This window comes from Carya illinoinensis, chromosome 4 (genome assembly GCF_018687715.1).
Source record: "Carya illinoinensis cultivar Pawnee chromosome 4, C.illinoinensisPawnee_v1, whole genome shotgun sequence".
Taxonomy (NCBI): Eukaryota; Viridiplantae; Streptophyta; class Magnoliopsida; order Fagales; family Juglandaceae; genus Carya; species Carya illinoinensis.
In genome coordinates this window covers 31,919,710-31,945,822 of record NC_056755.1, presented here as the reverse complement: position 1 = coordinate 31,945,822, position 26,113 = coordinate 31,919,710, and the positions used below count along the sequence as shown (strand labels likewise).

The following is a 26,113-nucleotide window of genomic DNA, read 5'->3' as shown; positions in this document are numbered from 1 at the left end:
ATTCTATATGTAGAAAGGCAGTAAGGCGCCATTCACGTCTCATTAAATGCATTAAAGTTCCAAAGGCAGCATTGCCGTTGAACCTGTCCGAGTTAAGGAATAATTAAAGTATTGCTGGTCCACAATAATTAATAAATCCTACTACAGCAATCACGACGGAAAGGCTCGCCGTAAAAAGACCTACGTTCACTTTTCACCGTTAAGGCTCAAATTAGTGACGACTTCTGTTGGTCAATAATTAATTAACTTAAAAGATACAATATTACCCACCTTTTACGGTTTTAGCAATGAACATAGTGAGGCATGAGTTAATTCTTCACAAACTTTTTATTTCAATTTGATAACTTAAAAAGTTTGACTTTCATTGAGATCTACGTATTCACGCAAACCAATAAAAAAGCAAAATTCACCTAAATATAGTTCATGACTTTACCAATAAAGTATTAAAAATTCATAAATTTTCATTTATATATGAGAAATACTTTTTACAGTTGGGATGGAGAGACGCCGTGCAGTCGGTTCCAACGTGGCATAAATTTTAATTAAACGGTACGTTTTATCTTTCCGTAGTCCATCACGAATTACAGTTGACTTTTCTCTAATTTGGAGTTTCTCTTTCTCCTATCTCCTTCAATTTCTTCATTCCTTAAGCTTTTCCTTTCACTGCTTCCCCAGGTTCTATTCTTCTTTATTTTTTTTTTCAACTCTCAAGACACACACACACAATTGGGCAATGAAAGAAAAGAAAAATAATTCTACATTTTTAAAAAGTGGATAAAAAGACATGAAGAAAGTATTTTAAAGCATCTAGACATAGACAAGCTTAGATAAGAAATGGGTTTGGGACCTGGTTTTTCTTCTCAGTCGAGGGACATTTTTGTTCTCTGTTGTAAATGGGTTTGGGCGTTTCCTTCTCCAATGGGTTTCGGCATTTTGGTGTACTAATATCTCATTCTCCATTGAAATGCTTTGAGTCGAAATGGGTTTTAGCGTTTTTATTCTCAGATTGTCTTCTTTCTTTCCGTCGAAATGAGTTTCGGCATGGGTTTTGGTGTTTTTATTTTCAGATGGTCTTCTTTCTCGGTCAAAATGAGTTCGGCAATTTTTTCTCCTCAAATGGCTTCTTCCTATTCGTTGAAATACCCTCACTTGAATCAAGTTTGGGCGTTCTTCTTCTCAGTAATTTTGCTGAAGACTGTAAATGAGATTTTTTTTTAATAGATGCTGACGTCAGCTGCCTGTACATCGACTGTAACCGGCAAGCAGAACTGTTTATATATATATGTTAATATATAAAATAAATAATAAAATTTTTATCTTCTCATTGACTTAAGCTTTTGGGATAAGTAGTAAATTTTATTATTTATTTTATATTTTAACACTTTAATAGGTGACCTAACATGCAGAATATTTAATTAAATATGATAAAATATAGAATCATGATTCGAACTCAAGACCTTTACTCTAATATCATTTGTAAACATCACTTATCTCAAAATCTTATTTCAATGAAAAGAGGTAAATTTTATTATTTATTTTATATTTTAACAATTTACCAACTTAGAAAAATTAAGAGACAAAAACACAATTTTTCTTAAGCAATCATCCAATTTATAATTTTGACAGTTATCCACCAAACTACCAAAACTTTACATTGTACTTATTTTAAGAAGATTACCCTTATAATTATATATAAAAAATACCTTATTAAATTCAAAAACATGTTTAGAAATACTTCAAAAACTAAATTATTTTAGATAATAATAATGTAAAAATAAAATATCTAAGACTAAACAAATGTTTTTAAGAAATCTTAATTTTTTTATAGATAAAGATTTTTTCTTTATATTATGATTTTCCTATAATTACTGCAGGCAAATGACAAGTCAATAGTAACACGAAAGAGAGGAAAAAGAGGACACTTTTTAAGAGGTTTTGTTTGGATGTTAGGCTCTGTTTAAATGTTAAGAATATTTTAAATTATCAATAAATAGTAATAAAATTATTTATAAATAATAGTAAAATAATTTATGAATAGTAATGAAATAATAGTAAATAGTTTTTAAATAATAGTGAAGTAGTTTGATCAAGTATGAGAACATTTGTATTCCCCAACACAGATTAAGAGTATCTAAAATAGTATGTAAATAATGATAAAATAATTTGTGGATAATAAAAAAAATAGTAATTAGTAATAAAGTAATATAAAAACAATTGTGTTCTCAAACATATCCTATCGTTTGATCAAAATTCGTATAAATACTGTGAGTCTTATTATGATGATAAATTATATTTATAATTTTAAGATATGCAAGTCTCATATATTTTTTTTTTTTAAAAAAGATAAACCTGAAATGCAAGACAAAACGTTTTCAGTGGGGTGGAAATTCCTTAAAATAAAACATTTCTTATCTAAATTTTCAAAAAGGTGGTACTAGGGTGCGGCCTAGCTTTGACCACTGGGATGCCCATTACTACAAATTTTATTTTTTATATTTTTTAATATATTTAAATATCTTTAAAAAATAAAAAAATACATCAATATATTAAAAGTTACTTTCTTAATTATTAAGTAAAGAAAAATAAAATAAAAATAAATATAATAATGATTAAAATGAAAAAGTAAACTCAGTATATCTTTTTTCTCAAAATATCTTAATTATTTATTAATTTTTTAAAGAAAAATCTATTTGTAAGAATAATTATGCACTAATATGTGCTTTTATTAAAAATAATATTAACTTAACTTTTAAATATAAAAAAATTAATATTAATAGTCAAATTAATATGTAAATTTACTTATGCTTAATAAAAACTCATTTTTTAAAGAACAAAGCAACCGGCCAAGTGAACTCGATAAAACTGGGCAATAGGATGCTGCCACGTCTGGTTTGTTAGTTTTCGTAAGCAATAGAACGCGATTGGTTGTGCGCTCGAGAGACCATGGACGAATCGGTCAATTTGGTGTCTTGTCTTCGAAGATATCCATGTCTAGTCGACTGTCGTGCCCTTGAAACTTGGGTCAATTTCGGAAAATTCTCTTGTCTGTGCCTACTCCGCCCACTTGCCGCCAGATCTCGTTTTTTCGGTTACTTTTCTTTTAATATTTTAAAAAACATTCCAACACAAGAAGAAACTACCTTCCATCCAATCACTTAAACCCGAACATGCTCAAGAGAATTTCATGACATCATCGTATAAGATACTGAGAAATATCTTACTAAATTTATACATTCAAGTCCTTCAATATTATATTATCTTAATATTACCAATCGAACATCGCATGCAGTTTTATTCTATAATAAATTGAAGTATTAAAAACAAGTTTTACTCCTTCTCATAAGGCTTTTTATATTTTCAATTTTTATCAATATTTCCCTTTGGCCTTAGTTTACAAAATATAGTAATTAAATAAATGATCATGCCCATAATGAAATCTAAAGTTATTCACAAAAATATAGTACAAAGAGGTGATAAATTATTGTAAGAAATTATATAAATATGGGGAGAATATATCAGAGCAATCATGGATACAGTCATAAGTTTTGTAAGTGTTACGCACTCATTTTAAAACATAATAAGATCAATTATTAAAAAATTAATTTTTTTATATAAATTTCATATTTATTTATTTATTTAAACAAAGAATGCACGGTATTTACACTCTCTATAATAATAAATATCATTTCTCTTTACACATTGCTTGCGTCTATTTTTTTAAAATTTTTTATTATTATTCTTGTAATTCCATATAATTTGTCTATATATTTATCGAACACTCAAAAAATTGTCAATTTTGCTTATATAAAATTTTTCTATATATATATTTTTTGAAAAAAATCTAGTTACAAACATAATTGTGTATTAATATGTATATCAATTTAATATGATTGGTCAAAAAATAAATTTTATTAAAAAAATTTTAATTTAAATTTTAAATATAAAAGAATCAATATTAATACGTAAATTAATATATAATTTTACTTGTACCTAATAGAAGTTATATTTTTTTTAAATGAGTTTTGATGATGGCATAATTGTCGGTTTTTGCCCCTAAGGGATGTTAGGACATGACAATACGGTCCGAGCAGTTACATGCGGCCCAAATATTTATGTTAAAAAAATAAAAATCGCCAGCGAATGTTGGGACGACCATGACTGTATGAGTACGATATTGTTAAATCACATCTCGCCGAAAATCTTCAAACCTGTTCTTTTCTCTCTCTTTATGGTCGGAAAGCATTTTCCATTTTCAAACCTTCATAAATGAGTTTTTCAATTATTCGAAATTACGGATATGCCCTCAAGAATAAAAATGTGCCTAATATTCGAAAGTTTGATGGTTTAAACCAAGGATGGGATTGGGAATCTCTGATTGATTGGATATTTTGCCTGCCAACAGAAAGTCTGATCATTAATCAACATTAAGCAATCATAGTATAGAATTGTCTGATTATCTTGCAAAAATTGGAGCAGAAGGCTTGTCAGATCGTTGGGTGTTTTATGAGAATATTTTTAAGTTATTAAAAGGGTTTTTAAAAATTAAAAAATTGGGTCTTCCTAAGTTATGGATTTAGTTGAGGTTTTGTATAGTTTTATTTTTCATGTTGAATGATGTTTATTGTTTGATTGATTTTTAATAAATGGGTTTAAGATGTAACCACGGTCTTTGTCTATTAAAAATGAGAGTTTTAATGAAATTTTAGAGGCACCGTCCTCCTTAACCAAAAATAAAAAAAGATAAAAAGAAATAGTATAGTATAGGATGATAACAATCTATATAAAATCTATAATTGCTCATGTGGATTATTTTTTTATTTTTTATTTTTATTTTTACGGAATACATGATATTACAATGTAATGTTAATGCCGAATAAGTAAGTAGATTTGGACTTGGTGGCATTCAGTGGCCCTCTCTAAATGATATTTAAGGAATGTTTAGAAAATGAGATAAAATTTCAAATTTTATAAATAGTAATAAAATGATTTCTGAATAATAGTGAGATAGTTTGAGTAAAATATTTATTAAATTTTAAGAAAAGTGACTGAAAAAATTGAATAAAATTATAAAATTAAAATATTATTAGAATATAATTTTTAATTTGAGATTACTCCTTCTTAACTAAAAAAGAGAAAGAGAGAAAATATATTTGCTATGATCGGATCCCGAATCACTGAAATTGTTAATTTGTACAAAGAGTATAACTTTAAGGTTATGTACCATGAAAGGAAGGGATAAACCCGTAAATATTAGCAAATATCTGTCTAAAAACACGGAAAAAAGCCGAAAGGCACGTTTGTTTTTTTCCTTAATGTCGGTTTTGGACCATTAGACAAAGGTTTATGGGAGACCACGAAGGTTGAAACCAGCCTGAGCCTCCAACGGACCCCAACCGACCCCCTTCAGCCAGTAATTTGAAAAAAAGAAAAAAAACATTAAAATCTTAGAGAGAGAGGTACACAGCAGCAATAAGAACTCTAGAGAGAGATAGAGAGACAGCGAGAAGCTTAAACTTGCTTTTCGTGTGTCTCAGTATATATATATATAAACCCTCCACAACTCATTCTCTGGAGGAGAGAGAATAAAGAGAGAAAGGAACCAAAAGAGCTCTAAGGAAGTGGGCAAAAGATAATCAAATCGCTCTATAGAACTTTGTATTCTTCTTATTATCGTCTTCTTTTGCTCCATTTACCGTTGTAATTCAAAAGCTTCCTGTCCGATCTGACTCACTGATTCTGTTTCTGCTCGACTCGTTCCAGCCTCGGATGAGCTAGAGAGGAAGATCGCTTTTTCCGCAATCGTTATGGTAATTCAGTGAATGCAGTAGAGACTCTTTTATGTATATGTATATGTTTTTGTTCTTCTTCATTTGGCTGATTGTTTCTTTTACTTTGATTCGTTGATTGGCTCAGTTGAATCGGATTTGATATGTTTTGGGATATAAGTTTATATTTGAACCGGATTGATTTTGTTAGTAATTATGTTAGGATCTATTACGCCGATAGTTCTATTATAAAGCTTTGGATTTTTTTTTTTCATTGAAATTTTTTTGGCAAAGTATATGGCTCACACTTTGTTGCAAAGTCATTCCTGTTTTATCACCTGCATTGCGGAATTTGTGGTTTAATGCATTGCTTCTTGGGGGTACGGGCACATGGCAATTAAAACACAGAAAGTTCCATTGAAAATAAAAGGATACATTGCGATTGGCACAAAGTTCGATGGGATCGACGTTTAGTGGGTGAACGAGTTCAGTCTGGCCGTGGGCAAGTGAGATTCATTGAACTGAACACCATGGAGAAAATAATTTTTATACACATTAGAGCGATCAGTACAACCTGATGTGGTTCTGTCTCAGTTCAAATTAAAAGAATTGGGCCAACCAGTTTGCTTGAAGAGAAGCTGAGGTGTGATGGTTGTGCCTTGAGACTTGGGAGTAATGATTTTGAGTTCACGTTGTTTGTTTGTATGAAAGTGTTTGTACATGATGGTGGAATTTTCACTAAAGGTATAACTTAAGACGTGAAACATCCCTTGGGAGTGGCGGGTAGTAGGTGATGCTGAGAAATGTGACAGTAGCTTCATGTTCAGTGGCTGTGGATGCACAGAAATGTCTGCCAAAGTGTTGCTACATTGGGAATTCAGCGATGAAATTTAGTCTTGCTAGTTTCTTCTCTCATTCCATGTTATCCTTGGTGCTTTTTGTGGTAAGTAGAAAGTTATTTTTGGTAGAAAAGAAGTATTCATGGACTCCCGGACCAACATTATTGATCATGTAGAGCCTGACTAATTATCGGCCCGTACTGTTTGAAATATATATATTTTTTCTTTTTGCATGAATAATTTTTTCATATGATCCTCCTATGCATGTTTATGTCCCTGTCATATCATTCAACAATTTTTGATGATATACTTCTTTAGTCATCGAATAAGTTCTTCATATGATCCTCCTATGATTCAAACATTTTTGTAATCAATTTTTGGATGGTATGGCATGGATTGATTCCTAATTTAGCACATCACTTCTTTGGCATCTGTCAAATGTTGGAGAGAAGACAATAATTTCAGTAGTTGGTGTTGCTTCTTCCCCATCTTTTCTTTATGAATATACATTGTAGAACAGTTATATTTTCTTCACTTCTTTTGAAAACTTCTGCATCTTCTTTACACCTATGACCTCTGCTGTTTTTGTAGGCTGGACCAGATAACATCATTGTGGGTTCCCACGTATGGGTTGAAGAGCCATCACTGGCATGGATTGATGGAGAAGTCTTCCAAATCAATGGTGAAGAAGTTCATGTGCAGACCACAAATGGGAAAACCGTGAGTCAGACTAGCTTATTTGTTACATAGGATGTGTTAAATTTGGGATGCAAATATTGTTATGAGATCATCATATTGTATGGCAGAAATTTGTTCCATAGCTTGGGTGGCCCATTTTCTAGCATCAAGTTTATTGATTTCTAAGGCAAATGGTACTTGTAAAAAAAATTTAATCTAGTGTTGCAAAAAAATAGACCATTTCATTTTTCACAATTTGGGGAGTAAATTGACACTTTTCGTAATTTTGGTGATCATATTGCAAAAAGAAGTTGTCATTTTTTTTTTGGGGGGGGGGGGGTGTGTTAAAGTGCAATTTTCCTTTAAAATTCTATAAATAATTTTGGATCCAAGGTTGAATAGTTTTCACTGACTGGAAAAATTAATTGCAGGTTGTCACGGATATCACGAAAGTATTTCCAAAGGATACCGAGGCCCCTCCTGGAGGTGTAGATGACATGACAAAGCTTTCTTATTTACATGAACCGGGAGTTCTGCACAACTTAGCAACTCGATATGAACTTAATGAAATTTATGTAAGATGTTTAAGATTTTTTCCCCTCCCCTTCTGTAAACTGATGCATTGAAGTGGATTTTGAGTCAAACAAAACAAGAAAGTTATGGATAGTCTTATTATACTTTTTTTTTAAATACTTCCCCAGACATACACCGGAAATATCCTGATTGCTGTAAATCCTTTTCAAAGATTACCACATTTATACGATACTCACATGATGGAACAATATAAAGGAGCTGCATTTGGAGAGCTAAGTCCTCATGTTTTTGCAGTTGCCGATGCTGCATACAGGTACGTGATATAAATATTCTTAGATTTCATACTTTGTTTTTTTCCATACTTATGCTTTGTTTTATACTTATATTTACCAGGGCAATGATCAATGAGGGGAAAAGCAACTCAATTCTAGTTAGTGGAGAGAGTGGTGCTGGTAAGACTGAGACAACAAAGATGCTTATGCGATATCTTGCATACCTTGGTGGTCGATCTGGAGTAGAAGGTCGGACGGTTGAACAACAAGTCCTAGAAGTAAGATTAAGCTTCCAATTTTTTTTTGGCTCAGAACTCTATTTCCTAAAAATTATCTTCAGTTCTTGATATATGTCCATAAATTTTTAAGGGATAGAAATGTTGCCTGACTTGGAGTTTCTGTTGATTAACTTTTACAGTCCAATCCAGTTCTTGAAGCATTTGGCAATGCCAAAACTGTTAGAAACAATAACTCAAGGTGAGTGTTCGTTCACTGTGAAACTTGCGAAGATTATCACTCCTCCAATACATGGGCCAGAGGCCTAGCTGTAAGTAGGCAGGTTTCAAGCACACCAGTTCATTTTCTCTTCAAATGATGACAAAAGTTGGATGACATATAAAAGATCTTAAGCCTCTTAAGGTGAATTTTAATGTCATAACACGAGTATATGAGGAGATTGGGGAAGTTTTAGATGAAAAAGTAATCTTTTTGTCCCCCTCAATCCCCCTTGTTCTTTCTACCTGAAATCGTGCTAGGAAAAATATCAATGGTGTACTCAAATGATGACAACGGTAATTTTTTTGTCCCCCTCAATCCCCCTCGTTCTTTCTCCCTGAAATTGTGCTAGGAAAGATATCAATGATGTACTCAAATGGACCAAGGGTCAGTTCTTGGTTCCTTTGTCCTCACAGGATGGTTTGTCTCTGTTCTGGCAGCAGTGGGTTCATCACTGCTAATTGTTGTGATATATTGTTATAGTTGAGTTATGATACAACTAGTCTTCATGAATGTTTGTTGTATAGTTCAACTTGTGCATAGGAGCGCGTCTTACTTTATGTTTATCCTGTCATCACAATGCAGTCGTTTTGGTAAATTTGTTGAGATCCAATTTGACAAGAGCGGGAGGATATCTGGGGCTGCTGTACGAACTTATTTGCTTGAAAGGTCTCGTGTTTGCCAAATTTCAAATCCTGAAAGAAACTACCATTGCTTTTACCTTCTTTGTGCGGCACCACCTGAGGTAATTATACCCTATTTTCTTTTTGAGATGACTACAAGTTCTCATCAAGTGTTGAGCGCATCTAATACCAGATATGCCTGTAGTTATACTATCACTGTTGTCTTTCTAAATTTAGGACAGAGAGAAGTATAAGTTGGGAAACCCTAAGTCATTCCACTACTTGAATCAATCCGACTGTTATGAGCTGGCTGCAATAGATGATGCAGATGAGTATCTTGCCACCAGAAGGGCTATGGATGTAGTTGGAATCAGCGAGGAAGAGCAGGTCAGTCTTCCCTTTAGTTCTAATAAAGAGTATATGTTGCTATTGCATTCGGATGATTTGTAATAGATTTTTCTATTCAGGAGGCCATTTTTAGGGTTGTAGCTGCAATCCTGCATCTTGGAAATATTGAATTTGCAAAGGGAGACGAGGCTGACTCTTCTGTCATTAAAGATGAGCAGTCTAGATTCCATCTGAATATGACAGCTGAGCTGCTTAAGTACGCTCTGTTTCAATTGTTTTTTTTTTTTTGTTGAATTTTCAGTTCATTTGAATTATTGTTTATTTGAGTCATACACCTTTATTGACTTATCTCCTGTGGCAGTTGTGATGCTAAGAGCTTGGAAGATGCACTGATTAAGCGTGTAATGGTGACACCAGAAGAAGTTATTACAAGAACTCTTGATGCTGTTGCTGCAGTGGGTAGCAGGGATGCATTAGCTAAAACCGTCTACTCTCGTTTGTTTGATTGGTAAATGGAATTTCCTGAACATGCTCTTTGTGCGTGTGTGCTCATGTGCATGGCCACTTCATAACATAATATAATCATCAATAGGGATATATGATGTCTCATGTCAACAAGACAAGGAAGTTGATGTGTTTAATAAGTCCTGTTTACTCCATATTTGGGTTCTAATATGTGTTTCATCAATTATCTACAGGATTGTGGATAAAATCAACAATTCAATTGGGCAAGATCCAAACTCAAAATCATTAATTGGAGTTCTTGATATTTATGGGTTTGAGAGTTTTAAGCAGAATAGGTAAGTCATTGAATATAAATTTCACTTGCAATGAATTGAGCCTTGCATCTGACAAATTTCTATATTCAATAGTTTTGAGCAGTTTTGTATCAACTTTACAAATGAGAAACTGCAACAACATTTCAATCAGGTATGGTAACACACAGCGTTGTTCATGAACCCCGTTTTATATGAAATTTCTACACTCTCTTACCATTGGGTTTGGGGTAACTGTGAGGTTTGCAGCATGTCTTCAAAATGGAACAAGAGGAGTATACGAAAGAAGAAATCAATTGGAGCTACATAGAGTTTGTTGATAACCAAGATGTTTTGGATCTGATTGAGAAGGTGTTCTATTGTCAGTTGCTGCTTCATGTTAATTTCATCAACTGCTTGTCAATTTTATATGTTTGACACATCACCATCCATCCCAGCACATTTCTTTATACCCAAATTTCACACCTGTTCTTCCAAAGCATCATTTTATTACAACTAAGCTGTTCAATATTCTTGCAGAAACCAGGAGGAATTATTGCACTTCTGGATGAAGCCTGGTAAGCAGCTAAATTTTTTGCTTTACATAAGCCACCATTGCTTCCAAGTTCAATGGGCCCAAATACCAATCCATACATGGATTTATGATGCATATTCCTTTTTATTATTATGAAGGTGATATCTGACTACATCCACTTTTAGCCATGTTAGCATAATTCAAATCCTCTCTTTTCATCCTCATGTTTGTTTGATTGCTTTGACAGCATGTTTCCCAAATCCACACATGAAACATTTGCTCAGAAGTTGTATCAGACATTCAAAAACAACAAGCGCTTTATCAAGCCTAAGCTTTCTCGTACTAGTTTTACCATATCTCACTATGCAGGAGAGGTAAACATATATCCTAATGTTTTTCTGTATTTCACTTTCATGTTTGCTGAAATATTTCAATTTTATGTAACAGGTACTTTATCTGGCTGATTTGTTCCTTGATAAAAACAAAGATTATGTCGTGGCTGAACATCAGGATCTGTTGACGGCGTCAAAGTGCTCTTTTGTGGCAGGCCTATTTCCTCGACTTCCTGAGGAATCATCAAAGTCATCCAAATTTTCTTCCATTGGCTCTCGCTTTAAGGTATCACCATTCTACTCTTCCCAAAAAACTAGATCAAGTGACTGCATTTGGTGTTGGTTTGACTTATTCTGCTGAAGTTTGAGTGCCTTTTGACGATAAGTGTGTAACTCAGGTTTGATATAGACATTACAACGGTGCCAAATTAAATAGGGTAGCGTAGTCAATCCATGTCCATATGATTATCTCACACTTAAAACTTCCGCCTGAATCAGATAGTAGATAAGACTTTGGAAAAATTACATTTTACCCCACAAAATACTACTCCTTTTGCAATTTAATCACCAAAACACTAAAATTGTCACTTCACTTTCACCTATATAGTTTACCACCCTACTACCATTCAGTTTACCAAAGTTTTCGTCCCCCATATATATCTCCACGATGTGCTTTTTAGTTGTGGTGAATGGCTCTCCTGTGGATTTCTTTGACAGCTCACATGGGTTACGACAGGGATATCCTTAGTTGAATGATTTCAGTACTAGTGGATGGTGACCATCTTTCAGGCTTCTTGGCTAGAACTTGTAATGGGGAAGGATTTCTTATCTCACACTTATGATTTGCAAATCATATGCTGATTTTTTGGGAGGCAAACACTAAACACTTGCGTTCTTTGTGTTGGTTTTTCCTTTATTTTGAAGCAGTTTCAAGTTTGGAGATGGTGATTTTCAGGAACAAGGAGTGAGAAAATTCTCTCCGCAATACAAATCTTTAGACAAAAGCAATCTCAAAAATAATATCATAAATTTTTTTTCTTTATTTCCATAAAAACAAAAACCCAAATGACTTTCGTTAAACTCAAATATATCTTAGAAGGATTTTCTTCTCAAACACATTTTCAATGGGCCCCACCACTTTTTCAAACTCTAATAAAAACATAGCTAAAAAATTTTCTTAATCCAAGCATATTTTTAATGGGACCCACGCTTTTACAAAACTCCATGAAAGTCCTTAGAAGTTTAGAAGTTTTCTCAAAGTACTTATCCAAGGGAGGTAGGGCAAACTTTATGAAGAGCAGCCGCTCAAATACACCAACTAACGTTATAACCGTATCCCTACCTATAGGCATTACTAACTGTATTGAGAAGATACAAAGTGATTTCCTATGGAGCGGGAAGGAGAGGAAATTCCACCTGATGAAGTGGCCTAAGGTGTGTTCTCTAATTTTTGAAGGCAGTTTGGGTATAGAAGATTGGTTACATTTAATACATCTTTGTTGGGGAAGTGGCTCTAGCAATTTGCAAATGATAGTGGTAGCCTTTGGAGGAGGGTGTTGGAGATCAAATATGACAAAAATGTGGTGGTTGGAGCACCGATGAGGTGAGTGAGATTTATGGGGTTAGGTTATGGAAGAATATCCGAAGAAAGAGAGGGGAATCTCCTTGGCTGGCACATTAGATATGAGGTGGGGAATGGAACCAGAATGAAGTTTTGGAATGATGTAAGGTTGGTGATTAGCCTTTCAAAAGGGCCTTCCCAGATCTGTTTAACATTGCTGGGGAGAAGATGTATTGGTGGTAGACAACTGACATATGTTCGATAGCTCCCCTCAATGGGGAGTAGAGTAGCAGCACAGGAATGGGAGGTGACTCTACCTTGTTGCCTATCGAGCTCTATTCTCTTCAACTAAGACTGGGTGAGAAAAACAAGATGCATTGGCATATATTGAATAGTAGAGTGAAAGAATAATTTATATGGAAGACCATTTGGAAGAGCAAGGCTGTAATTACTTTGGACAACTTAAGAAAGTGACACATCTTGGTGGTAGAAAGATGTTAAGTATGAGGAATAGGAAAACCTTGATTACTACATGGTGACGTAACTAGCACTGCATGGCAAACTGTTTTAATTAACTTCAGCTTTCATAGTTTTCTTGACTTTTCTATTTCTTCAAGCTAGGTGTATCTAATTTATACTCCTTATGTACTTGGTTAGTGCCTTTTTTTTTATCATTAATCAAATTTATCTTATAAAAAAAAAAAAAAAAAAGTTGGGTGATGCCTATAAGAGTGGTAGACCTTTTAGCATGTCGAAAGGGGTGGTTTGGGAACCAGTGCAATGAGACATTGTGGAGGATGATTCTTATTCACTTGATGAGATACATATAGAGTGAAAGAAATGATTGAATTTTGAAGAAATTGCAATAAACATAGAAGACCTCAAGGCTTTCTTTCTAAATTCATTATACATTTGGACAGCAACTGACCTATGTCTCCCTAGCTTTACTTTCCAGGATTTTCTTGCGCTTTTCTCCGTCTCTTGCTAGGCATTTTTGTTGTTAACCCCCTTGTATTTTACGATCCTTTTCTCTGTATTAGTGAACACTAATCAAACTTATCTTAGTTATCTAAGAAAACTACTGCTTGTTTTGCAATTTGCCCTCCTTTTAGATCCAACTGTTGATATTGTGCCGCATCACATACTTTTTATACATTTTAATGGTCAGATCTTATTGAGGAATTCATTTCAAGGTGAAAAGGAAGTTGTCGATTCTCCTTCTCCAAATTACTGCTCATTTTGTAATTTTCTCCCTTCTTTGAGATTTAACCATTAATATCCTGTTACATCACCAATTAGAAGGAAAAAAAAAAGTCCTCATTAATATCTGACCATTAAGATGAATGAAAAGTAAGTGATGTGGCTGATGTTAACTGTTGGATCTTAAATGAGGGTCAAACTGTAAAAGGAAGAGTAGTTTGGATGGGTAGAGTGACAACTTTGGTATTTGATGATCATATTGCAGAAAGAGTGGTAGTTTGGCGAGGGTAAATTATTGATTTTTTGTAGAATTTAATAATATATGGTCGTGTTTTGGGAAAGGGGAGCCATGGGTATGATTGAAATAGTCAATAGAGTTGATTTTGGATAGTCTAGTGTTGGTTGCATCTCATAGAGAGCCATAAATTGTGCTGAAACTCAACCACATAGAAGAGCAGGTTTGTCATCAAAATCCAATCAATTGTGGTGGTCAACATTTCTCAAGTCCAATAAATTAGTTGCAGTGATTCTTCACTTGGTTTTTCTCAAGTCTAATAAATTAGTTGCAGTGATTCTCCACTTGGCTTTTTTAAGTGTGGATATTCAGATGTAGGGCTTGTATGGGGAATGATTACTGCCGTGAATACTGAAATACAGCATGTAGGAATTGCAGAGAAACATAAAAATTCACCCTAGCATCATGCTTGACATAGTCAATTGAGTTGATGTTGGTGAGTCTAGTCTGAGAGAGCCATAATCACTATAGTATAGTGCTGAAAACCGACATGAAAGGGCATGTTTTCCATCAAAATCCAAACAATTTTGATGGCCAATATATCTCAAGAATAGTAAATTAATTGTAGTGATTATCTGCTTGCCTTTTCTCAAGTGTTTTGGATGCTCCAATGTACGGATTGTCGATGAGGAATGATTACTGGTTGGAGGTTGAAATACATCAAGTAGCCATAGGGCTGTAATCGATCCGAGTCGAGTCAAGCTGAATTCAAATAACTCGAGTTCGAGCTGAGAGCTCGCCAAGCCAATCTGATCAAACACGAGCTCAAGCTAAGTCGAGTTATTAGTTGAGTTTTGTTTACACTCTTTTATATATTTTTTATTTATTTTTTAATGAATTGAATAATTAAAAATACCAAATTATAAAAAAAATTAAATCTAATGAAATTTTTACAACTAATATATAAACCTTATATTGAATTATAAGATTATAACACTTTTAGGAATACATTTTGTATATGGTTTCTACATCGTATATGAAACTACCAGGTCCTGCATACAAATTATTACACATATTATAAAATATTTACCATAATTAATCACTGAAGTACTTAATTAACTAACATATAATTGTGGACTATATTCAATATATAGGCATACACGACCGAGCTTTTTTTTTTTCATGAGTCAAGCTCAGTTCGAGTGAGCAATTATCGGGCGAGCAATCTTGCGGACTGGTTCATTTACATCCCTACATGTAGGAATGTCATTGGAACAAATAAATCAACCTAGCATCATGCTGCGTTCCCTAAGCATAACACCCAAGAGAAGATGAATCAGGAATCCTGTAATAGTATTTGCTTTTCAATCGTTTTCTTCATTAACGTCAACTTGTGTTAGTATATTTCTTATATGGGTTGCATGTGCTTGCTAGCATACTTGTGAACCAAGGATGAAGTGGATTTAAGGCCGAGTTCAAAATACACATGAAAATTGACCTGATAAGGCCAATGAAAGAAATCACACACATTATTATTGAGCCCAACTAACTAGCTGTACGAAAGAAATCCCACACATAATTGCAAAAGCTTGTGAATTTCATGTTGGTGGATTGTGATCTTCTGTTATTTCAGTGGCGTTCACTTCCTGTTGATGTAATAGTTATGGAGATTAATATGAGAAAAAGGAATCTGGTCCAGAACTGAATTTCCTTTTTCTTATGGAATTGGTCATGTTGAAGGAATAAATTCTGACTCGATTGACATACCACAGTTTAACTTGATGAACATAACGACTAACAATTTTTAGATAGAGATTTACTACATTTTTCAATTATGGTGCTTGTTGTAAAACAGTTAATACTTAGAATTCTGAATATGCCTATGTAAAGTTATGTGCCTACTATATATGGTTTACGTTCTCAACCCAAATATTTAGATAGATATTTTTCTGACAAGCAGTGAGATGTGTTCTCAAAATGCAGTTACAACTTCAATCTTTGATGGAGACCTTGAGTTCCACAGAACCCCATTACATCAGATGTGTAAAGCCAAACAATGTCCTCAAGCCCGCTATTTTTGAGAACCTGAATGTTATCCAACAATTACGATGCGGTGTAAGTATAATCTATATATACCTTCTGCTTTGTTTTAGTTTTTCATTCATTTTGCGAAACCTGTCAAGATCATTATTGTTTTATAATCCTGTTCATTTGGTGATTTTCATGTGTGGTTATTATTTATTGTAGGGTGTTCTTGAGGCAATCAGAATCAGCTGTGCTGGATATCCTACACGACGAACATTTTATGAGTTTCTTCTCCGCTTTGGCGTTCTTGCTCCTGAAGTTTTGGATGGGAAGTAAGTCTAGATTCCTTTTTTCTAGATTTTTTGGCTGCTTGGCTTCCTAACCTCAAGCTAAAAATGTGAATATTTAATGTCACATCATGTGTTTGTTTTTCTCTGTTAATTCCTTTTCATTAATTCTTCTGTTAGTCTTCTATTCTTGTACAGTATATTTTTGTTTTTTAAGTAACTGTTATCACCTCTTCATGAACAGCTACGATGAGAAAGTTGCGTGCCAAATGATTATGGACAAGAAAGGATTGAAAGGTTATCAGGTAATTCACATACCTTTTTTTGACTTATCTTGATGATGCTACTTAGTTGTAAATTGTAATGGGGTTAGGTTGGGACAAGGACACCCTTTAGGGCCCCTGCTGCCATGGGGATAACTTCTTATGCCAGTTTGAAACCTGCATCAGGGAAAGGTTGGATTAAGATAAGAATTTGATTTTATCCCAATATTTTGTCATTAATATCTGATGCCTTTTCCTTCCCCACCTGCACTGTTGAAAACCTACAGCAATCAGGAATATGAGTGACAAAGAAAGGATAACTTATGACAATTTGTCATATGCCATTTCCTTGTTTAAATTTTAATTTTCAAATATGACTTCTCTTGGAAAGGGCCCAAAGAAGTTTATCTTACCTTCCTCTTCTTCACCTAGTAGAGTGCAAAAAATGAAAGAATGCAGGAAGGGCGTATTCTAGTCATAAGCTGCTCGGATAAAGCTCACATTTTGAGGGAAGTCACAAGATATCTCTCCAAATGGTCCAACACAAAAGCATCCTTAGCACGAGCAAACACTATATGCATTTAAGAAAGCTTCCTTGAGCATTGTATGTGTTCAAGAAAGCTTCTTTGAGAACCCTATCTCCACATCCCAAATCATGCCAAAATCTAATCTTGGATCCATCTCCCACCTCAAATCTAGTATACTTAGGAAAATTCTTTTTTTGGCACCAAGTGTTCGAGAACAAGTCCCGACTAATCTCGGGGGGCACAAGACCTTGGTAAGAAGTTTCCTGCAAATGCACCTCGGGTAATTTAAGGGATAATTCCCCAAATCCAATGGCTCCTAAAAATTGTTTGCACCCAAGAGGATTTGAGTATATTTAGAGAACTTCTACCGATCTTTTCTTATGTTTTCCGTAATCTTATTCCATGGAATCCTTGGACCTCATTGGAATACCATCCACACCAATTGCATCTATATTTTAGAATCTATTAAAATTCTCCCAAAGGCCTCTCTCATTTTGATAGCACCAAAGTCACTTCTCCAAAAGTGCTTGATTAAACAAGCAGGTTCCGAACTCCCAATTACTTGGCCCAACTTATTTATTTGAATTCTATCTAATAAAGAATTAATGTGGAACTTAACACTTATGCTAAATCCGAATCCACTGGTCCAATATGTATACTTCTTGTGTACTTGGGCTATGCCTATTTCAATATCAATAAAATATCTTCCTACTTATATATATAAAAGAATCCATTGGTCCAATATGGGACTTATCTGAGGCATTACAGCCTTCACTCATTTCTCTGATGTCCCTGTTCGAGTTCACTGCACAATTTAGTACCCTAGTGCCACATGGTTGGCGTTAGAGTCCATGCCACACTATAGTGCCACAAGGTGGTATTTGCTTTGATGTCGTTTATAATGGCCCATGGAAAGTGTTAACTACATTCGAACTTATACTCCAAAAGAGTTGGTCAATCCCCTTGTGTGCAAACAATCTCTAGGGGCCATCGGACTGGGGGATTTTCTCCTTGAATTACTCAAGGTGCATTTGTGGGAAACTCCTTGCCGAGGGCTTGTGCACCCCCGGGATTATTCGGGACTTCCTAGACACCCGGTGCCAATTAAAAGAGAAGAATTACTTGTAAAGCTTAGTTTTATCCAGTAAAGACCCAATATAGGAACTGGTACTTGTACAATTCTATCATAATTTATCCACCTGGTACTGACTTACCTGACACCTATCTAGGAATCTCATTGCGATTTCTTTAAATGTTTCTAAATGCTTGTATTTGATATATTTCAGCACTATGCATTAGGCCATTCGCCATCTTTGTGTTTCTGATATCTTTCTTTGTTCATCATGGCTTTGCAGATAGGCAAGACAAAAGTTTTCCTACGAGCTGGTCAGATGGCTGAGTTGGACACAAGAAGAGCAGAGGTGCTTGGAAATGCCGCTAGAATCATTCAAAGACAAAGTCGTACATATATTGCACGCAAAGAGTTCCTTGAATTACGTAAAGCTGGGATTCAATTGCAGTCATGTTTACGAGGTACCTTCAAGTTGATTTCAATCAATGCTGCTTATGATGTTGATTCGCAGCATCTGATCACAATTTATTTTGAGAGATTTAATGTCAAATGTTATTTTTGTTTTTTTTAATTGTTTGTTTTCTTTTTTCTTTTTAAATTTATCTGCAATTTAGATTAGTTTGAAATTTCTATAAAACTTAATACCTTGTCCTTTCTTCTAAGGCCATATGATTTTAACTACTTTACAATGAAAAACTCCTTGAGAATTTTCTGAACCTTTTTCAAACTAAACTACCTGAGCTCAAAGTTTTTTTTTTTTTGATAAGTAAGAACTAATTTTATTAGAAACAAATGTATAGGCGAAAGCCGCGAAGCCCATCTACACAGGAAGTATACAAAAGAAAACACCTAAATACATTCTAAGAAACAAAGGCAAGCTCAAAGTTAACTGTGCATATATTAATTAGCTCAAGCTATGTGCGTGTGTGCTTGTCTGCAAGTTAGCTGTATGTGTGAGTTGGAGAGGGCTGGTTCATTGAGATGGGATGTAGTGCTTTGGGAAAACAATTAAGTAAGATGGGGACATATTCATGTACAGTGCATAAAGCTTATATAGTTTCGCATCGAATTATTTACTCCAATATGCTGGACATAGTCATGATAGTATTATTTTCTAAGACAAGAAACCAACACGGTACATAGTAGTATTCTAGTAACTGCATCTTTTAGCCAATCAAAGTCCCAATCCAGGTTTTTTAAAAATCAATTTGTCTTGATTTGGATCAGGTATATTGGCTCGGAAACTCTATGAGCAATTACGTCGAGAAGCAGCAGCTCTGATGATTCAGAAGAACTTCCGACGATACATTATCCGGAAATCATACTTAACAGTACGGTTGTCTGCAATCACATTGCAGACAGGGTTAAGGGCAATGATTGCTCGCAATGAATTCAGATTCAGAAAACAAACGAAGGCGGCAATTATTGTCCAGGTCCTATTTCACATGTCTTCTAAATACATTATCATGGGATATAAAAAAAGAAATGATGCAATTGTGCTGCAATAACAGTATCTGTGTAGCACTTAAATATTGTTAAATATTGTTTGAAACATGTCAAAAAGTTTAATGAGTGGGTGATCTTCTTTGGGTGGAATGCAGGCTCATTTACGTGGCCACGTAGCATATTCCTATTATAAGAGTCTCCAGAAGGCTGCACTAGTTTCTCAGTGTGGTTGGAGGCAAAGGGTTGCCCGGAGAGAGCTCAGGAAGCTCAAAATGGTATCATGTTCCCTAATCTGCTTCTTTTTCTCCAGTACGATGTATTACATCAAACATTGTCTATGAGGAATAAAGTTTAGGTTGTAGGTAACCATTTCTGTAAATCTATTCAGGCTTCAAGAGAAACTGGGGCCCTTAAAGAAGCGAAAGACAAACTAGAAAAGCGTGTGGAAGAACTGACATGGCGTTTGCAGCTTGAGAAGAGATTAAGGGTAACTTCATTATATTTTATGTTGTTCTTCCACATCAAGTATGGTATGATCTTGATTGGTGAGACTATACACACCTCAATTTGCTTGCAATATAATTTAAATTCATGTTGAATTGAATCACAGACTGACTTGGAAGAGGAAAAGGCCCAGGAAATTGCAAAGTTACAGGATGCTTTGCATGCAATGCAAATACAAGTAGAAGAAACAAATGCCAGGATTATCCATGAACGAGAAGCATCTCGGAAATCTATTGAAGAAGCACCTCCAGTCATTAAGGAGACTCCTGTTATAATCCAAGATATGGAAAAGATTGATCATTTGACTGCTGAGATGGAGAGTTTAAAGGTATGCAGTCTAGCTTGGATGATAATAGTTGTATCCATAAGGTTTTCTCCATGAGTTCTTTGAGTGTATGGTAATTGTAGAGTTTTTACCCAAGGCGTTCATTAACTGATGTGATGTGAGTATATAAATAATGTTGTCCCAGACTAGAATAGCTAAATTGTAACGAAACATGATGGGCATGTCTCTTTAATGGAGACATGAAATTTCATTATGGCACATACATGTGAATTCCATCTGTTCTTCGTTATTGTGTGTTGATCAAGCTGTCGATGTACCATATACTAGGTATCATTTGAAGTTTAAGTGAGAATTACAATATTTACAGCAACAAACTTGTGGTTTATTGATAGTGTCTCTTGGTTCGGGTGGTAAAAGGTTGGGTGGCGTTTAGCATTGTCTTAGATTCAACTCTTAGAACCAAAAAATGAGCTATCATTCCAGCATTTTGTGAATCTCATGCGATGTCGTGTTGTAACAATTACGAGTTATTAATTATGAGTGACTTGGGAGATTGAACTTGTTGGGTTCACTGACTAAATGAACCTCCCACTGTGCAGGCCTTGCTACTATCAGAAAGGCAGACGGCAGAGGAAGCGAGGAAAGCTTGCACAGATTCTGAGACTAGAAATACAGAACTGAACAAAAAACTTGAAGATGCAGGGCAAAAAGTGGATCAACTTCAGGAGTCTTTGCAAAGGTGTGTAAAGAGCAGCGAGAATCAAACTGTTTAGTTGTCAAGTATTGTTTTTGTTGTGATTGCAGACCATCTTTGACTGAATCCACCCCTTCTTTTCACTGTCTAGTTGAGTGCAGCTGCATTAAGTTGATCTTAACTATCCCCTATGGTCAATTTATTTGTTGTTTTGGCTTTCTATGTTGTACCCTTGGGTAAAACTACTAGTTAAGCCACATGAAAGGGGAAAAATTAAAATTTAACAGCGAGAGAGACCTTTAACCAAGTGGTGATGACGCTGAAACATATCTGCAAGTTCACAGTTTGCTCATTGCTTATTGGCTTTTGTTCTTTGGCTGTAAATATTTTTCTCAGTTTACCTTAATTCCATAAGGAATCCAACTCCAACCTGCCTATCAGTTTTCATTTGGGCTGCCACTCCTGTCACCTCTATTCTAGAAATGTAAACTCTCTCTGTGTTTGTGTGTGCATGCAAGGGCATACAGCTCTACCCTCCCTCCCTGCTTCCCTCTGTGTGTATGTGCGCGCACACATACATATAATTGCCTTTTGACTGAACTATTAGAATGTCCATTAAGTTTGATTTTTGTGTGATTCAGGTTAGAAGAGAAACTTTCCAATTCTGAGTCCGAGAATCAAGTACTTCGACAGCAGGCACTAGCCTTGTCACCAACTGGAAAAGCTTTGTCTGCAAGACCAAAGACTATGATTATTCAGGTATCCGTAGAATTTTCACTGTCATTTTAATTTCTTTGCATATAATATACAACTGTGAAGAAATTTATGGGGAAGTTTATTGAGTTTTACAGAGAACACCTGAGAATGGGATTGTTCTAAATGGAGAAGCCAAGGTTGCATCAGTAAGAGATCATTCCTTTTGATAATTAAGGTGGTAATAAAAGTCTTGGCAATGGACGAACAGTTAGTTCTTATTGTGTTATTTTTTTCAGGATACAACCCTTGCTATATCAAATGCACGTGGGCCTGAATCGGAGGAAAAACCACAGAAATGTCTTAATGAGAAGCAGCAGGTAAGTTACCATTGACGTACATGAAACAATCTGTACCTTGTTAGCCTACTTAAACCTTGTTTGGTATTTCCTTTTCTTCTCACTGGTTTCTTGCTCTCTGCTTTTCTGGTTACAGGAGAACCAGGACCTTCTGATCAAATGTATATCTCAAGATTTAGGATTTTCTCGGGGCAAACCTGTTTCTGCTTGTGTCATATACAAATGCCTTCTGCACTGGAGGTCATTTGAGGTTGAAAGAACTAGTGTTTTTGATCGTATCATTCATACCATAGCTTCAGCATTAGAGGTAAGTTGCCGTTCTGTCGTCTTTGAGCGATGTGCATCTGTCCAATGACCGAATTACTTCCAAGTTTCAACTCTTATTTGCCTTGTGTTGTGTTGGATTTTTTTCCTGCAATACCTTTTCATGTTACTAATGCTGGTGACTCATACTTATTGAAGGTCCCGAATAATAATGATCTATTAGCTTATTGGTTATCAAATACATCAACTTTATTGTTTCTGCTCCAACACACCCTAAAAGCAAGTGGAGCTGCTAGCTTGACTCCACAACGGCGGAGAACTGCAACGGCTTCTCTTTTTGGAAGAGTGTCTCAGGTACGAAGCATCCATGTAACCTTGTACATGTAGTTTCTTCTGGGTTTTATTTGTTATTGTTGTCCCTTAATTCTTCTTCCTTTTATTCCTTTCTTATTGGGAATTCTAGGGGTTACGGGCATCTCCTCAAAGTGCAGGGCTCTCTTCATTTCTTAATGGTCGAGGGCTTGGTAGACTTGATGACTTGAGGCAAGTGGAGGCAAAGTATCCGGCTTTATTGTTTAAGCAGCAACTTACTGCCTTCCTTGAGAAGATATATGGAATGATAAGAGACAATCTAAAGAAAGAGATCTCTCCATTACTTGGATTATGTATCCAGGTAACTCAAGAAGTTTTTTGCTACAATTTTTATCACTTCCGCTGGACTGTAAAAGAACTGCAATTGAAAATAATGAAAAAAGACCGGCTGAAGCAGTCTAATGATTGCTTTTTATGGTAATATCTCTGTTATCAAAAGCAGTAGATGAATAAATCCTTTTTTTTTTAATCAAAAGTGATGGGTAGATGAAAATGCCACTTATGACATCCTCAAAGTTTCAGTCTGTTGAAAACATATAGGAAAACCAGTTTTTTCCCCCATTTTGGCTAAAATCACTCATTTTGTACTCTTTTGAAAAAGAGAGAAAAAAAGAAGAAGCTAAAATCACTCACAACACTAACATGAATATCCCCACACACTATGGTATATTTGAATGCATAAAAAGCTGTTGGGTACAAACATGTAGTTGGTCTCACTTCTTCAGGGAAGGGACTATCTTAGTAGGATGACCAGCAAAAACCACTTTGTTTTCATTTGTTTGTTCGATATTATGCAGGCACCCAGGACATTACGGGTGAGTTTAGTGAAAGGACGTTCCCAAGCTAATGCCGTTGCTCAGCAAGCTTTAATTGCCCATTGGCAGCGCATTGTTAAAAGCTTAAACAATTTTTTGAAGACAATGAAAGCAAACTATGTAAGTCATAAAATTTCAAATAGAATATCTGCAATTGTGTTCTTTTTTTGTTTTCTATGGTGTCTGCAATTATGTTCTTGTTGGAATGGTATTATCCTCTAACATGTTCTGGCTTTATAGGTGCCCCCATTCTTAGTCCGTAAAGTGTTCACTCAGATATTCTCATTCATCAATGTTCAGCTATTCAACAGGTAGATGCATCCATCTCTCTCCTCTTGTCCCTCTCTTCTGTTGCATCTAATCTTGATTTATTATATATTGCAGTCACAAGATACTCGTTAAATTGTATAAAACTCAAAATTTTACTTGCTTGCTGATGCAGTCTTCTTTTGCGGCGTGAGTGTTGTTCATTCAGTAATGGGGAGTATGTAAAAGCGGGTCTGGCTGAATTAGAACAATGGTGCTATGAGGCTACCGAGGAAGTGAGCACTATTAAAAAATGTGCGACCTTTGTTCCCTACATTTTGTTGCATTTTGTCTAACCTGAAATTCTTGTGTACAGTATGCAGGCTCAGCTTGGGATGAACTAAAGCATATTAGGCAGGCTGTTGGATTCCTAGTAAGATTCATGCGCATAAGTCTTTCATATCTTTTAATTTGGCTACCCCGCTATTTCATATTGGCTTACCTATATCTTAATAATTCAGGTCATACATCAAAAACCGAAGAAGACTTTGAATGAAATAACAAAGGAACTTTGTCCTGTTAGTGCCTCTTTTCATTTAGATTACTCAATACCGTTTGATATACCCCCCCCCCCCCCCCCCCCCCCCCCCCCCCCCCCTTTTCTTTTTTTCTCTCAGTGAAATTGTTTGCTGCTTGTCTACTTCTTCAGGTGCTCAGCATACAGCAGTTATACAGGATTAGTACAATGTACTGGGATGACAAATATGGCACACACAGCGTATCTTCAGATGTAAGTTGAAACCTACGTCATTGCCATGGTGTTAACAAAAGTTTTATTCTTCAGATATATCATATGTACTTTTCTCTAATGGTACAGGTTATTTCTAGCATGAGAGTTATGATGACTGAGGATTCTAGCAATGCTGTTAGTAGTTCATTTCTATTAGATGATGACTCAAGGTACCATTTTTACATCACTACACTTTTCTGTCGATTTTCTATCTCCAATCATATCCGCACCCCCCTTATGTTTATTTACATTTTATTCAATCGATGCAGCATTCCCTTTTCTGTTGATGACATCTCCAAGTCAATGCAACAAGTAGATATAGCTGACATCGATCCTCCTCCCTTAATTAGTGAAAACTCGGGGTTTGGGTTTTTACTTCCACGTGCAGAGTGATGTTTCATGATCATGGTTTTGGATGCTCAAAACTTGTTCTCATGCCTGCCTGTGGGACCTGCATGTCAAGTGATGTGCTAAAACCTGTGCATAGTCTTTTTGTTTGTTGCCATTCATATGTATAGTACACTCCATCAACCCAGGCCGGTTTCTTGGTTTGACGTCTGGGTCAATTCATTTTTTTCCCCTCGTGTTACATCAACGAGAGGGGTTATTTGTTAAGAAGCCATATGTCACTATTAAAGTGATAGTGTGCAATTTTATATGGGCATTGGTGTCCTGGAACCACTGTCAAACCGGCAGTGGTGGTTTTTCTTTTCTTTTTCATATTCTTGTTTGGTTTTCAGGCCTTGTAGTGGGTTTTGTTATTGTAATTAGCAACTGCTAAATGCATGTCACAGGCCATCATGTGTTGTATTCAAAAGAAAATAGAATATCAAAGACAAAAATTTGTTGTCGATGTAATTATTCTTTTTAGGTTTTTGAAATATCTGGTGGAATCTCGTAAGATGTATTTCTTCTTCTTTTTTTTTTTTTTTTTTTTCAGAAATAAATGTTGGATTTTTTTCTCTCCAAATAATACAAAAATCGATAGAAGCAACATCATGTAAAGTATGAAATAGAGTGGGATAGATGATGGGGGAAATATTCGTCAAATTGACAGTTAAGAATCATTGTGCCAAAAGATGTGCCTCTTGATTTGTTGCTCTGGGAGTGGGGACTGTGAATTGCCCCCAAAGAGTGAAATCACTAAGGAATTAACCATCAGTTTTGGATCATAACCTGTGCGATTTCCTTAAAGTTCCGACTTACTGCATTGAAATCCTGAAAGTAAGTGCTATAATTTGAAGGCGATTGCAAACTAACACGATGGTAGAATTTAGTATCAATCCAACATGAGCAAC

The 26,113-nt window shown here is 35.1% G+C and overlaps 1 protein-coding gene across 1 annotated transcript; it reads left to right on the top strand.

Annotated features, from left to right (window-relative positions):
* The first annotated feature begins 5,456 nt into the window (after positions 1-5,456).
* On the top strand, positions 5,457-25,698 carry LOC122307895 (myosin-17-like). Its single transcript, XM_043121019.1, has 39 exons — positions 5,457-5,807; positions 7,196-7,324; positions 7,714-7,857; positions 7,984-8,129; positions 8,210-8,366; positions 8,507-8,565; positions 9,169-9,328; positions 9,444-9,593; positions 9,674-9,810; positions 9,916-10,062; positions 10,253-10,354; positions 10,427-10,484; positions 10,580-10,681; positions 10,850-10,887; positions 11,092-11,218; positions 11,292-11,462; positions 16,156-16,287; positions 16,420-16,529; positions 16,729-16,789; positions 18,630-18,807; positions 19,574-19,779; positions 19,948-20,067; positions 20,181-20,279; positions 20,403-20,624; positions 21,182-21,321; positions 21,918-22,035; positions 22,128-22,178; positions 22,269-22,349; positions 22,465-22,635; positions 22,791-22,946; positions 23,056-23,265; positions 23,762-23,899; positions 24,020-24,090; positions 24,222-24,321; positions 24,402-24,458; positions 24,547-24,603; positions 24,735-24,815; positions 24,903-24,985; positions 25,085-25,698. The coding sequence occupies exons 1-39, from the start codon at positions 5,805-5,807 to the stop codon at positions 25,206-25,208; spliced, it is 4,596 nt and encodes a 1,531-aa protein (XP_042976953.1). The 5' UTR covers positions 5,457-5,804; the 3' UTR covers positions 25,209-25,698.
* The last annotated feature ends 415 nt before the right edge of the window (positions 25,699-26,113 follow it).